This window comes from Lagopus muta, chromosome 18 (genome assembly GCF_023343835.1).
Source record: "Lagopus muta isolate bLagMut1 chromosome 18, bLagMut1 primary, whole genome shotgun sequence".
In the NCBI taxonomy this organism is placed as follows: Eukaryota; Metazoa; Chordata; class Aves; order Galliformes; family Phasianidae; genus Lagopus; species Lagopus muta.
This window is the reverse complement of record NC_064450.1, coordinates 5,917,450-5,930,655: the sequence shown is the minus strand read 5'-3', so window position 1 is coordinate 5,930,655 and position 13,206 is coordinate 5,917,450. Positions and strand designations below refer to the sequence as shown.

At 58.9% G+C, this 13,206-nt stretch overlaps 2 protein-coding genes across 4 annotated transcripts; both read left to right on the top strand.

The window, feature by feature from the left end:
• On the top strand, window positions 1-6,934 carry TTYH2 (tweety family member 2). 3 transcript variants are annotated; one of them, XM_048965408.1, is made up of 14 exons: window positions 1-215; window positions 768-940; window positions 1,841-1,952; window positions 2,489-2,709; window positions 2,793-2,888; window positions 2,964-3,036; window positions 3,115-3,184; window positions 3,310-3,365; window positions 3,437-3,529; window positions 3,598-3,690; window positions 3,770-3,912; window positions 3,988-4,173; window positions 4,257-4,335; window positions 5,642-6,934. In XM_048965408.1, the coding sequence occupies exons 1-14, from the start codon at window positions 87-89 to the stop codon at window positions 5,720-5,722; spliced, it is 1,605 nt and encodes a 534-aa protein (XP_048821365.1). In that variant the 5' UTR covers window positions 1-86; the 3' UTR covers window positions 5,723-6,934. The 3 variants fall into 3 exon arrangements, with proteins under 3 accessions (XP_048821365.1, XP_048821366.1, XP_048821367.1); XM_048965409.1 differs by lacking the exon at window positions 768-940 and having other exon boundaries at window positions 3-215; XM_048965410.1 differs by lacking the exons at window positions 1-215; window positions 768-940; window positions 1,841-1,952; window positions 2,489-2,709; window positions 2,793-2,888 and having other exon boundaries at window positions 2,984-3,036; window positions 3,123-3,184.
• Window positions 6,935-7,513: 579 nt separating this feature from the next.
• Window positions 7,514-13,206, top strand: DNAI2 (dynein axonemal intermediate chain 2). The gene is made up of 13 exons (XM_048965021.1): window positions 7,514-7,729; window positions 7,820-7,981; window positions 8,102-8,223; window positions 8,801-8,943; window positions 9,492-9,605; window positions 10,723-10,862; window positions 11,032-11,154; window positions 11,495-11,718; window positions 11,809-11,944; window positions 12,265-12,411; window positions 12,530-12,757; window positions 12,859-12,954; window positions 13,103-13,206. The coding sequence occupies exons 1-13, from the start codon at window positions 7,547-7,549 to the stop codon at window positions 13,109-13,111; spliced, it is 1,827 nt and encodes a 608-aa protein (XP_048820978.1). The 5' UTR covers window positions 7,514-7,546; the 3' UTR covers window positions 13,112-13,206.

Sequence of the window (13,206 nt, the reverse complement as noted above, 5' to 3'; positions counted from 1 at the left end):
ATGGGGGCGTGGCCCGGTGGGCGGAGCGCGGCGTGGTGGCGCGTTGCCCCCCGCCATCAGCGGCCCCGGCCCGACCCGGCCCCGCCATGCCGCCCGCCCGCGCCGATTACCTGGCGCCCTGGTGGGCGGCCTGGCTGCACGGGCTGCCCCACCGCGGCTTGCGCCTGCAGCCCGTGCCAGCCGCTTTCCACCCGCGGGACCCCGACTACCAGCAGGTACGGACCCCGCGCTTCGTGCCCCCCCTTCCCTGGGCTCGGGTCCTCCATCCCCCCGCGCTCCCGACGCTCATTCGGCAACGGGCTTTTGGGGGGTGCGCTCCGCGCTGGGGGGTTCGCGCACCGACACAAAGAAGCACCCGCTCCTTGCAGTGACCGCTTTCACCCCTCCTGCTGCCGGCACAAAGCGCTCTTCTTTCCGGGGAGGGCACGTTTGGGCCCCGCCGTGAATCCCGGTACCTCCGGTACCCCCGGTTCCCGGTACCGCCGAACCGCAACTACAGCGGATCCCGGTGCGGGGCAGCGCTGTGCGAACCCCCCCGATAGAGCGCTGTGCGGTCCCTGCGCTGAGCATCCCGGGCACTGCCCGAACACGGCAATGCCTTCCCGGCTCCGCACCCACCCTGCGCCGCGGGAACGGGGACGCGAACGGGCGCCGCTTCCTCTTTCCCCTTGTGACCGTCCCGTGGGAAGCCCCGCCACCCAGCACCCCCCAGCGCCTCTTCCCTGAATCGCTCTGCGAGCCGCACGGCGTCCCCTTTCCCTCCGCAGTCGCTGCTTTTCTTCGGCTTGGTGTCCGCCGTCTGTCTCGGCATCAACCTCCTCTTCCTCACCATCTACCTGATCTGCTTCTGCTGCTGCAAGCGGGACCAGGAGCCCGACGCCAAGCGGCCCCGCTCCTGCTGTGTCACCTGGATGGCTGTCACCGCCGGGCTTGTCTGCTGGTGAGGGGTGCTGCCACCGTGTCCCGCGCTGCTGCGCATCACTTCCATGCCCGCGCCACACCAGGACAGCCCCGGGGTCTCATCCCCATCCCTTTACCACCCTCCCACTAATCCCAGCAGTCGCTAATCCCAGCCCGTGGCAGATGGCAGGCAGTGCTGTGACCCAGCTGGCAGCCTGGCGCGGCCGCGCTTCGTTGTGGCCGCCTTTAATTGTGGATTGTGACCACCATTAATTGTGGCCGCAGCAATTAGGCAAGGGGCAGCAGCGCTTTGCCCTGTCCACCCCTTCTCTTGTTCCCCCCCTTTGAGCCCCCGGGAGCAGCACGCGGTTCCCTTTCGTCGCGCAGCAGACAAAGGCTCACTGTCTGCCTGCGCTGCACAGCAAATGTCCCCGCTGAGCTCCCTGCACCTGTCCTATGATCTCTCCCCAATCCTAAGGCAGAGCACAGGGACGTGGCGCTCGCAGCCCCCAAGGGCTCTGAATGCAGCGGGATCTTGGGCTGAGACCAAATTGGAGTGGATGGGTTGGTGTTTGTCATTTTTATTGGTGTGGCCACAGGCACGTGCTGGGGTTGGGTGCATCCCTGCTGCTTTGCCCACTGGGTTGCTTGTCAGCAGTGGGTGTTTTCCAGCTCATTCCCCTAATCTGCTTTGCCTTGATCTCTCCGGGTCTGGCAGGATCCAGTGCCCAGCCCATGGAGCAGTTCTGGGCTTGGGTATCACCGAGTCAGAGCGCATCCCCATTGCAGTGCTATCCCTGGGTGTCCCCAAGCCACAGTCACCAGATCAGAGCAGGTCCCCACTGCAGTGCTGTCCCCATCCACAAAGCTAAGCGCTGCCTTGGGGCCTTGGGGTGAGCATTTCCCCTTTCTCTAACCCGGGTCCTCTGTCTGCCCCCAGCACGGCTGTTGGTATCGGCTTCTATGGGAACAGTGAGACCAACGATGGGATTTACCAGCTGCTCTACGCCCTGGACAACGCTAACCACACCCTGACTGGCATCAACACACTGGTAGGGCTGTGAGACCCCCCTCCCCCGTGCCCCTGGATGCTGCTCTGCTGCTGCACGCTCATAGCTTTTCCTTGCAAAGCCAGTGTGTCCAAGGGCAGAAAGCACTGAAAATCCGCCTGAAATGGGACTGATGTTCCCATGCAGGAGGGGGGGGCTGCAAGGGACCCTCCCCAGCCATGCCACGGGGCTGGGATGAGCCCCCTGGGGCAGCCGGGCTGAGCTGAGCACAGGAGGCTGACGTCAGCCCTGCAGAATGGGGCCTTTGTGCTGTGTTATCCGTGACGGGGCCGTCCCCACTGTGCCTCAGCTGCCCTTCCCTGCTGCATCCCTTGAGTTGGGGATGCAGATATCTGCCCAAAGTGTAAGGTTATCCCCCCTCCCCACCCCTCTCCACACTAACTCTCATTCATGGAGTGGCCAAGGCTGGAGAGGGCAGCAGGACACCTTGAACCTTGTTCTGAGCCAGGCATCACTCACTGTCTGCACCCCCAAGCCCCTTTCGAGCCATCCTCATCCCCCCTGTGCCTCGTCCCCAGGTGGCAAGCACCACACAGCAGCTGCAGGTGGCCCTGGAGCAGCACCTGGAGCAGCTGACCGAAGTGCTGGCAGCACGGGCTGACTACCTGCAGACCCTCAAGTTCCTGCAGCAGCTGTCAGGCAACATCGTGCTGCAGCTCTCAGGGCTGCCTAGCTGGCATGGTGTCAGTGACGACCTGACTGCTCTGGCTGCCAACGTCTCCTATGTGGAGTACTACCGGTGAGATGGGACAGCATTCTGAGCATTCACCACCCTGGGGTGCTGGGAAGAATAAACTGATGGAGGCCTTCCTCTGCACCCAGGTGGCTGTCCTACCTCCTCTTCTTTATCCTTGTTCTCACCGTCTGCCTGCTGGCCTGCCTGGGGCTGGCCAAACACTCCCGCTGCCTCCTCACCATGTGAGTGTCCACCCAGGGCCGGGATGGGGCTGTCCCTGTGGTGCCATCCTGTCGTGCTCATCCCTCTCCCTGCAGGATGCTGTGCTGTGGGCTCCTGACCCTCATCCTCAGCTGGTGCTCCATGGCTGTGGACACGGCTGCAGCGGTGGTGAGTGGGGGCCGTGGCGTGGCTGTGGGGCTGCTGAGCGCCGTCCCAACCCCACTGTGCTCTGTCTCATCCCCACAGGGCACCAGTGACTTCTGTGTGGCCCCGGATAAATTCATCATGAACCAGACAGAGAGCGAGATCAGTGCAGGTAGAGAGCCCTAGTGCTCCCTAAAACGTGATGGTGGGGGCTCAGGGGAGCCGTGCTCCATGCTCTGACTCTCCCTATGCTGCTCTCTGTGGTGCTCACACTGACATCTCTGTTTTACTTCACAGAGGTTGTTCACTATTATCTGTACTGTGAGCAGAGCCTGAGCAGTCCCTTCCAGCAGGTATGGGGGGATGGGATCCTTGGGGTGGGGGGTGGCCACCCAGCTCTGACCCCCCCCGCTGCCTCTTGCAGGCTCTCACTGTCTTCCAGCGCTCGCTCACCACCATGCAGATGCAGACCCAGGGCTTGATCCAGTTCGCCCTGCCTCTCTTCCCAATGGCTGAGGTATGGGGTGGAGGGAGTGGGGTTTGGTCCCCTGTTCCCATCTGTTCTCACCCTTCTGTTCTCCACAGAAAGACCTGCTGGGGGTCCAGCAGCTGCTCAACACCTCAGAGACCAGCCTGCATCAGCTCACAGCCCTGCTGGACTGCCGCGGTCTGCACAAGGTGAGGGGGGGCCAGGACACAGCCACGCAGCCTCCAGGGTCCCCCAAGCCTCCATCCCTACCCCATCCCATTGCTGCAGGACTACCTGGATGCTCTCATTGGCATCTGCTACGATGGCGTGGAGGGGCTGCTCTACCTGGTGCTCTTCTCCCTGCTGGTGGCCGCCTCCTTTTCCACCATGGTCTGTGCTGCGGCGCGTGCCTGGCGGCACCTGGCAGGCAGGTGGGGGCAGCGCGGACCCCTCCCTTGCTTTTTGCTCCTGGGACTGATGATAACAGGCACCTCGATGCCCTGCAGGGAGCAGGACTACGATGACATCGATGAGGAAGACCCCTTCAACCCGCAGGCACGGCGCATTGCTGCCCACCACCCAGTGCGGGGCCAGCTCCGCAGCTTCTGCAGCTACAGCAGCAGCCTGGGCAGCCAGAGCAGCCTGCACCCCCCGGCACAGACCATCTCCAATGCCCCGGTCTCCGAGTACATGTGAGCCCACCCAGGGGTTCCCCACACCCAGGGGATGCTGCGCTGGGGGCTTTACCCCACTAAGCATCTCTTTCTCCATGCAGGAACCAAGCGGTGCTCTTCGGAGGGAACCCACGCTACGAGAACGTGCCGCTGATCGGCAGGGGCTCCCCCCCTCCCACGGTACAGTGGGCAGCCGAGGCCAAATCCTTCTTGTGACTGTGGGCGTCGGGTGCTGGGAGCCCCCATGGGGCTGTGCAGTGGGGCAGGGCTCCCTCCTCTTGTGCCGGATCTGCCTGCAGATCGCTGCTCCCCATCTCACTAACCCAGTTCCTCACCAGCCCATGAGGGCTACAGGGAGAGGTCACCAACCACGTGCTTGGAGGAGACCAAAATAGTTCTCTTTCTGTCTGCTTTACTTTTCTTTTTTTTTTTTCTAACTCATCCCAAGAATTTCAAAGGACACTTTGTGCAGTAATCCATGCGTGCTCACATCCCCTCCCCCCCTGCCTCTGCTGTTTATTTAAACCCACCCTGCCTGTTAATGCCCGCTTTATTTTATTTCTTTTTGTTTTGTTTTGCATCAATTATTTTGGAGCTAAGTTGCCCATCAAGAGTAAGTTCAGTTGCTTCATCCTCCCCAATTCTTGTCCCTGGGCTCCTGTCCTCACTTCCACCCTTGTAGCTCCCTCCATCCTTTCTTCTCTGGGGCTTCTTTGCTCCTGGGCAGAGCGTGGAGGGCTGGGGAGGGACAGGGCCACGTTCAGTTTGCAGCCTGCCTGTGCCAGGGGGCTGGAAGTGGTCTCCATCCCCATCCCTTCTCTGTGCAGTTTTTCTCCCTCTTCTAACAGCATCTATCTGTTTCCATGCCTGCATCCCAAGGACTCATTCCTCCCCATCCCAGCTCACCCCTTGCAGCGCTGCCACTGTGGGGCTGCCATGGGAACAGGGTGACAGCCGTGGCACTGCTGTGATGGTTGAGGTCCCCATGCTCTCTTCTGCTGGGGACAGTTTTTGCAATCAGGTGAAAGCGTGGAGGCTTTAATCCGATTGCACAGCCCTCACAGCTGGAGGGCTGCTCTTGGGGGGGTGGATGAACACAGGGATTAATTTGAGCGCTTCTCCCCACCCTGAGTGGTTGAATTTAACCAGGATTCAGATCCCTAAGGAAGGACTTTTGTAGTCCGAAATAACGAACTCAGAATAATCTTCCTTAATGCCAAGTCAGGGTGCTCCTCCCTCCAGCAAAGTGCTGTAGAAATTGGATTGTGCTCCATTATCAGAGCTGGAGGTTTTGTCTGGCGACTCTCCCAACTTCCAGCTGGGGCAGAGGCTGGAGAGACCCAGGTTAATGGGGATTAATACCAATAGGAAGCAATTTTCCCATCCATCCTCAGGCTTTCTCTTTGCTAGCAGTGATGCTGGGCTGGGAGGGATGTGGGTGTTTGCTGGGGGGCTCTGGCTGTGCTCACCCTGCCTTCTCCTGCAGTACTCCCCAAGCATGCGAGCCACCTACCTGTCCGTCACCGACGAGCACCTCCGGCCCCAGCACACCGAGTTCCCAGCCTAGCAGCTCGTCCTGCAGCTCGAGGGAGGAGAAAAAGCCACTGGCATCCCCCGATGGAAACCAAAGACACCCAGAGCCCCTTGGTGGGCGAGGGGCTGCAGATGAGCTCCGGCCATGGGATCCATGCTCCCTGCGCTCTCTTCCCTGGCAGCTTCTGCTCACTCTCACGTCTTTCTGCCTTATGGGATGCTTTCCTGGACTGACTGCGGCTCTCCTGGAAGGCTGGAGGTTGTTCACCTCTCCCTTTCCACCTGCACCTGCTTGAGGTGGTTTTATGCCACGGACAGGGACCTTATCTGGGTTCCTTTGACTGGAGCGCACCCTGGGACTGGGGTTGTCCCAGAGCAGCTCCCTCATCCCGTAGCAATGCAGTACCAACCACTAGTGACCCCACCACCTTCTCTATGCCAAGGGGTGTGGGATAGGGATGTCTTGACCCTGCTGGCTTTCTTTTGCTTTGCATTTTGTAAGTTACCTTAAGGGCAGAGACGCAGCTCAGCTTGCCACCTCTGTTCCAGCTTGGATTTGCTGCGATGCATGTTGGCTTGTTGGCTCTTTTTGGCAGTCCTGCTCCCTGGGGCAGGTTCCCCTGTTACGTGCAGGACAGCTCTGGGGTAGCCACAAATTCCCTGGAGAGCTTTAAGGACTGGAGCTGGCTGTGCCAATAGGGGACACATCCCTGCCACCATGCCCGCATTGCCAGAGCTCCGTGCTAAGCCAGGGTGCAGCAAAGGAGCCAGGAGGAGCCAGCGTGGGCTGATTGAGGCCCTTTGTGGTGGTTCATTTTGGTGTGGGCTGCCCTGGGACCTCTGGGCTGCAGTTCTGGTTGTCCCCTCCCTGTTTTGCCAGCTCCCTGTGAGCTAACAGTGCAGTGGCAGAGCAGGGGCAGAGCCCCATTGGGTACTACTTGATAGCAGTGACTCGCTGTGTCTTTTAAAGATAACTGTACATATCCCTTTGTCCCCTGACTCCATCTGTCTGTTACACGTGACTAGCATTATTGGCTGTTGGTAACCTGAAGGTTTTTAATGGTTTGTTTTGGTTTGTTTTGGTTTTTTTTTTGGCTTTTAACGTTTTGATGTAACGGTACCATAGGAGAGCTGTTCCCCAGCGCATGTGGACTAACCTCATTGGGACTCCCACTGGGAGGAGTGGGGGTCCTGCCTCGTTTCTATGTGCCCTCGGGGCAAAGACAATAAACATTTATTGTACTAAAAACCATCTCCTCCCTGCTGTCTCAGCCTCCCCGGGGGCACGGAGTTGTCCATCCTGGGGGGGGTCCGGGGTGCTGTGAGCGGCAACGTGGGGCTGCTGATGGGATCTGAGTGTCCTGTCACATCTTGGGCTGCTCTCTGCAGAACCTGAGAGTGACCTGGGGGACGCTGGGTGTGAGCTGGGAGATGCTGCTGCTCTTCCACTGGGCGCTGTGGGTGCTGCAGCTATCATGGATGCCCTGTGGTTCCCAGCCCCAGGTCGCTATGGGTGTGAGGGGGGGCTGCCAGCCACATGCAGGAGGGTTGTGTTGGGATGGGGTCTGGCTGTGGCCTGCAGTCAGGGTACCAGCAGGGGATGCGAGGCTGTGGCTGCTGAGGCTGGACACACACACGCAAGTCCAAGCCTGTTCCTAATTACAAAGCCGGTCCCAGTGTTAGCTGATCCTAATTAGCCACGTTCTGCCCTCCCAACATGGCGGCGAGCGGCGGACACGCCCGCCTTGCCCTTCCCAAGATGGCGGCGCCATCACGTGACGCCAGCCCGCTGTTGCCGGGTAACGGCGAACGCGGCCCGGTCTGCCCGCGCTGAGCCAGGCCTCGGCCCGGGCCCACCATGGAGATCGTCCACGTCTACACCAGGAAGCGCAGCGAGTTCGGCCGCCACTGCAACTTCTCCGACTGCCCCGCCAAGGTGTGCGTGGACATCCAGCCCGACCCCAGCTTGGCCGACAGCTTCGTGCTGCGGAACCCGGTGGACGCCTGCGTGCAGCATGGCAGCGAGATGTCGGAGCACGAGGTGAGTGGGCAGGGCCGGGCCGCAGGGCCGCGCGGGGCCGGGCTGTGAGCCCTGCGGACTTCGTTAATTGCGGCCTGTCGCTCCCTGCAGGCCAACACGGAGCGGGTGGAGGTGGAGAGCCGCGGTCTGAACCACGTGGAGGGCGGCTGGCCCAGGGACATCAACCCGCAGGAGCTGGAGCAGACCTCGCGCTTCCGCAAGAAAGTGGAGAAAGAGGAGAACTACGTCAACACCATCACATACCTCGGGGTGGTGAGGCCGGGCCCGTCCCTTGTCCCCATGCCCATCCCTTGTCCCCACGCCCATCCCTTGTCCCCACGCCTGCCTGCTGCCCCAGGCTGTCAGTGTGACCTCACGTTGCTCTGCCCGCAGCTGATGGAGCACTGCGTCAAGCAGAACAACACCATCGACATCTACGAGGAGTACTTCAGGGAGGAGGAGGTGGATGAGTTGGAAGACGAGGCTCCTTCCGCCAAAACCATCAACGTCATCAGGTCGAACCGCCGTTCCCTTTGCAAAACCCACAATCGTTCCCATCTCTGTCTGCAGTGCTCATCCTGCTCTGCAGCCCTGTGACAGGCTGCTAAAAACTAGAGCAAGCAAGGGGGAAGCCATGGCTTTAGAACAGTTCATGGATGGGGAGACCTCCTGCTGCCCCGTGCCCTGTAACCCGTCTATTCCTCCCCTCCCTGTCCTGCCTGGGCAGTTCAAACATATGTGCCAATGCCCATGGGCAGACGCAGCTCTGAGCATCTTCTAACACTGATCTAGGCAGAATCCTTTTTTTTTTTTGTTAATGCCTCAAAGATTATTTTGCACATGTCAGGGGCTGTTAGGTCATTTCTAGAAGTCAGATCCGGTAACATAATTGGATTCTTAGAGATGTATAACTGGAAAGACTTTATTAAATCATCAACTCTTCTTCCCCCACCCAGCCCCCAGGAGAATCATTTCCTGCACTCAATGCTCAAGGGCTGCAGCTTGTTTTAATTGCGATTCCCACCGTCATCCCAGGGTGTGACAAAGCTGTTAACAAACTAACATCTTTTTTTGATGTCCTGCTATCAAAAGGGATCCAAATGTAACAAAGAGGACAGCCGCCCATCTGTCCTGGCACCCTGACAGATGCAAGAAGCTGGCAGTGGCTTATTCCAGCCTGGAGTTCCAGCAGAATGCAGAAGACATGAGCTTTGACTCATACATCTGGGATCTCGGTAAGGGGATGAGAAAACTTGCTTGTCAGTAATGTTGCCACTGCGGAAGCACTCTGTGCGTTCAAAGCATCTCACAGATGTAGTAAAGCACCACAAGGCTCTAGAGGAGGAGAGCAGGGGTTGGGTTTCTGTTTTGCCCACAGATCAATGCAAAGCAGGGCAGAAATGGGACCTGAAAGCTGGTCAGCAGGTGCTCAAATCCCACTACATGAGTTCATGAGCCAGAGCGCCTGCGACCACAACAGGCAGCTGAGCCACATGTCTCTTATGTGGTTTTTGTGTTTCTATGGTTCATCTGTGCTTGATTAAGAGGCAGCATAAGCCCAGGCTGAGGACTGCCCTCTTCTGTCAGGCTCGAACCTGCTGCATTTTGGAGTGAAAAGTACCAAGAAGCAGGTCAGGATAGCATGGGTTCGTCCCCAGGCTGACAGCCAAGGGCAGGTCACCTCCCATCCCTGTGACGTGGTGTGAGAGCCTGCTTTGGAAGCAGGGCGCTGTGCCTCTGGGCTGCCTTTGCACATCACTCTTTACTCATTCCTTCTTGGCAGAAAATCCCAACAAGCCGGAGCTGGTTCTCAAGCCATCATCCCCTCTTGTGAGCCTGGAGTACAACCCCAAAGACTCTCACATCCTGGTGGGGGGATGCTACAATGGACAGATGGGTAAGGAAGATGGGTTATGCATGAAGCCACGATAAGGAGGGTCTGGCTTTGTTTAAATTCAACAAGAGCTTGGTTCCAGCACTACCACACCCTGCTCCTCTCGGGGCTGCTCAGAACCTGCCCTGTTACCCAGCACGTCGCAGGCACTTGGGGTGCTCAGCCAGAGTGTGGCAGGTGCTGCTGGGTCAGAGCACCGAGCAGTTACACGTGCTGCACTCCTGCCTCACCCACAGCCACATCTTTTCATGTGGCAAAAGCCCAGAAGAGTTGCCATCACTTAATTCAATGAATTGTTTTTGTGCTGTTGTTTCACGTGCCTGGTAAAGGGCCCCTCTTTGCTAGCTTTGTTTTATGGCTGTTATTTACTTGGCTGCGCAAGCCCTTTGGTTTAATTGCTCTCATTTTGATGTTTTCCTTGCCATTTGCAGCAGCAATCAGATCTGACAGGGCAGGCATCACGGAGCTGTTCCTGCACGCTCTGCAGGTGATGGAGGGGGGATTTCAGCACGTCCTGCACAGCTCCCCAGGCGTGTGGCACCGGCCCAGCAGGGCGTGCGCCATCACATCCAATTGCCTGATTAGAAGCAAGAGAGAGGGAGCGAGTGTGGCTCAGTGCCACCAGGGCCCAGCTGCCCAACCTGCGCCATGACCTGTCCTCTGCTGCCTGTTGGAGGCAGATAGGGATGGATAGCTGCTGCTGTTCCTGGGATCTGCCTTTGTTAGTCGCTGCCCTTAAGGCACGTGGGAGGAGAGAGCAGCCAGGGTCAGGTCAGATAGGATGGTTTTGAGCGGCACTGAGCACAAGAACTGCTGTTGGGGGTGTTAAGACCACTGCTGCAACCTTTCTGCAGAGCAGGAGAGGAGCTGGGGGGATGAATTGCCTCTCGGGATTGCAGTGCAGCTGCCATAGAAATTATTGCTGAAAGTACTGGGGCTATTTACTGTTCCCACCATCTAGCTTCATGTTTGCAGAAAGCACAAATTGTTCATCCCTTCAGGATGGGCATCTCCACGTGTGATCACAGTAGCAGGATCCCAGCCTCAGGGCCCTTCCCTGGTTTCAAGGAGCTGGGCAAGGCAGCTGGAGAATATCTTGACAGCTCCTTTTCTTTCACAGCTTACTGGGACACCAGGAAGGGGGGGCTGCCTGTGGAGGTGTCCACCGTAGAGGCCAGCCACAGAGACCCTGTGTATGGTGCCATCTGGCTGCAGTCCAAAACTGGCACTGAATGCTTCTCAGCCTCCACTGATGGGCAGGTAAATGGCAGGGACAGGGAAAGGGCTGGGTGCTCGTACGGTCGCTGCTGGCAGGCACCGGCAGCCCAGCATGCTTTGGCACAAGGCAGCTGCCCAGCTCCAGGCTGCTTGGCTTCCCAGCACTCATGGCTGAGAGCAGCCCCTGCCCTGAAGTATCCTTCCCCTGCAGGTCCTGTGGTGGGACATCCGCAAGCTATCTGAGCCCACTGAGGCACTGGTCTTGGACATCACACGCAAGGAGCTGCTGGAAAATGCTCTGGGTGCCAGCACGCTGGAATTTGAGCCCACCATGGTGAGCTTCCTGCACACAAATGGTGTCTTAAACGTGGCAGGTGTGTGAGCTGGGCAAACCTGAGCAGGGCAAGCAGTGCCAGTGCCTGGAGCACAGTGTTGCAGCATGTTCTCAGCCACCTTTATCTGTCAGAAGCTGGTGTGCTCCTAAAGTATGGGGCCACGCTGGCAGCTCAGCCTCTGAAGCCCCCTGATCACGGTGTGTCCCAGGGCTCCATTCTGCCCGTTGCTGCCTGCAGCCGGCTCCCCTCGTCACACTGCACAGCCCTTCACTGAGCAGCCGTCCCCCACACCACGGGGTCCCATCCTGCTGACAGCTGCTCTCCTGCTCCCACCCTCAGCCTACCAAGTTCATGGTGGGCACAGAGCAGGGCATCGTCATCGCCTGCAACCGCAAAGCCAAGACGCCCCCCGAGAAAATCACCAGCATCTACAGCGGCCACCATGGGCCTGTCTACGCGCTGGCCAGGAATCCTTTCTTCCCCAAAATCTTCCTGACGGTTGGTGACTGGACTGCTCGGATCTGGTCGGAGGAGACAAAGGAATCATCAATTATGTGGACCAGGTAGGTGTCAGCGTGCATAGGTTGGCCCTGCAAAAAACCCTCCTGCTCTGTGGCAGAGTAACTGGCAGCGAGCGTGGGGTCTGTGGGCAGGTACCACCTCTCCTACCTGACGGATGGCTGCTGGAGCACCGTGAGGCCGTCTGTCTTCTTCACGACCAAAATGGATGGGACACTGGACATCTGGGACTTCCTCTTCAAACAGAACAACCCATCCCTCAGCCTGAAGGTCAGCTCACCACAGCTCCTGTTCTCTCGCTCTGGGGGAAATGGGGGCTGCCCTGGTCAGCAGTAACACCAGCCTCAAGGCACAGAGTGAGGAGCACCTGGGGATGGGGTCAGGGGTGGAGGAGCTCTCTGTACAGGTCTCTCTGTACAGAGCTCTGGATCTGCTCTGTCAAGCAGCAGCCTTCAAGTCCCCAGATTCGCACATAGGCTCCCATTGCTGGCACACACATGGGTTTCTCTCTGCCAGCTCATCCTGCCTGGCTTCCCTAGAGGCACCAGATAAGGGCTAAACACTGACATCCATCCATCCTCCCTCCCCAGATCTGCGATGAGCCCCTCTCCAGCCTGCGCTTGCAGGACAACGGCTGCATTCTGGGCTGCGGCTCAAAGCTGGGCACCATCACCCTGCTGGAAATCTCCTCTGGGCTCTGCACCCTGCAGAGGAACGAGAAGAGCCTGGCCAATGCGGTATGTGTGCTCCAGGTGGCGAGCAGCCGGATGCCTGTGCAAGCAAAGCCCTTAGTGCAGCCAGCACGTAGCTGTCCCCATGGGGTCCTCTGCTCCCCTCAGCCCCTCTCTGCCCTAGATGTTCGAGCGGGAGACCAAGAGGGAGAAGATTCTGGAAGCTCGGCACCGGGAGATGAGGCTGAAGGAACGCGCCAGGTCGGAGGGTCAGGGCTTGGAGGCAGAGGAGATGCTGGAGGAGAGTCCCCAAGACGCACTCGACCGTGCCCAGAAGGAATTCTTCGAGGTCATTGAAGCAGAGCTGCAGAGGAGGGCGCGGGCGGAGGCCCAGCAGCCAGGCGGCAGCAAGGTACTGGGACCAGCAGCTGTGAGCATCCCCAGCCCTGCATGGCAGTGTGGTGGGGATCAGTGGAGTTCTGCAGGGGACACTGATCAACCTCTGCCTTTCAGGTTAAAGAACACACAGAGGAGGAGGTGGCGGCTCAGGGGGAGGAAGGCGAGCTGCCCAAGTACGAGGAAGAGGACGAGGAAAAGGACGCTGCCAAGGTCAACTCAAACCATCCTCGTGTTGCTCTCCCCCTCCCTGCTGGGGTGGCTGCTCGGGGGTTGGTGCAGGGATGAGGCCCCTACCTGGGTTCCTGGGGTCTCTGCCTCCGTGGGGCAGCCCCAGACGCTGTGTCTGCTCTCTCCACAGGAACCATAGCGGACAGGACCAGTAGATCGCACAGAATCTGTGAAGCCATTCACAGATGCTCCCTGGCCCTTTGCCCTCCTGATTTTTCTGTAGTGTGAATAAAC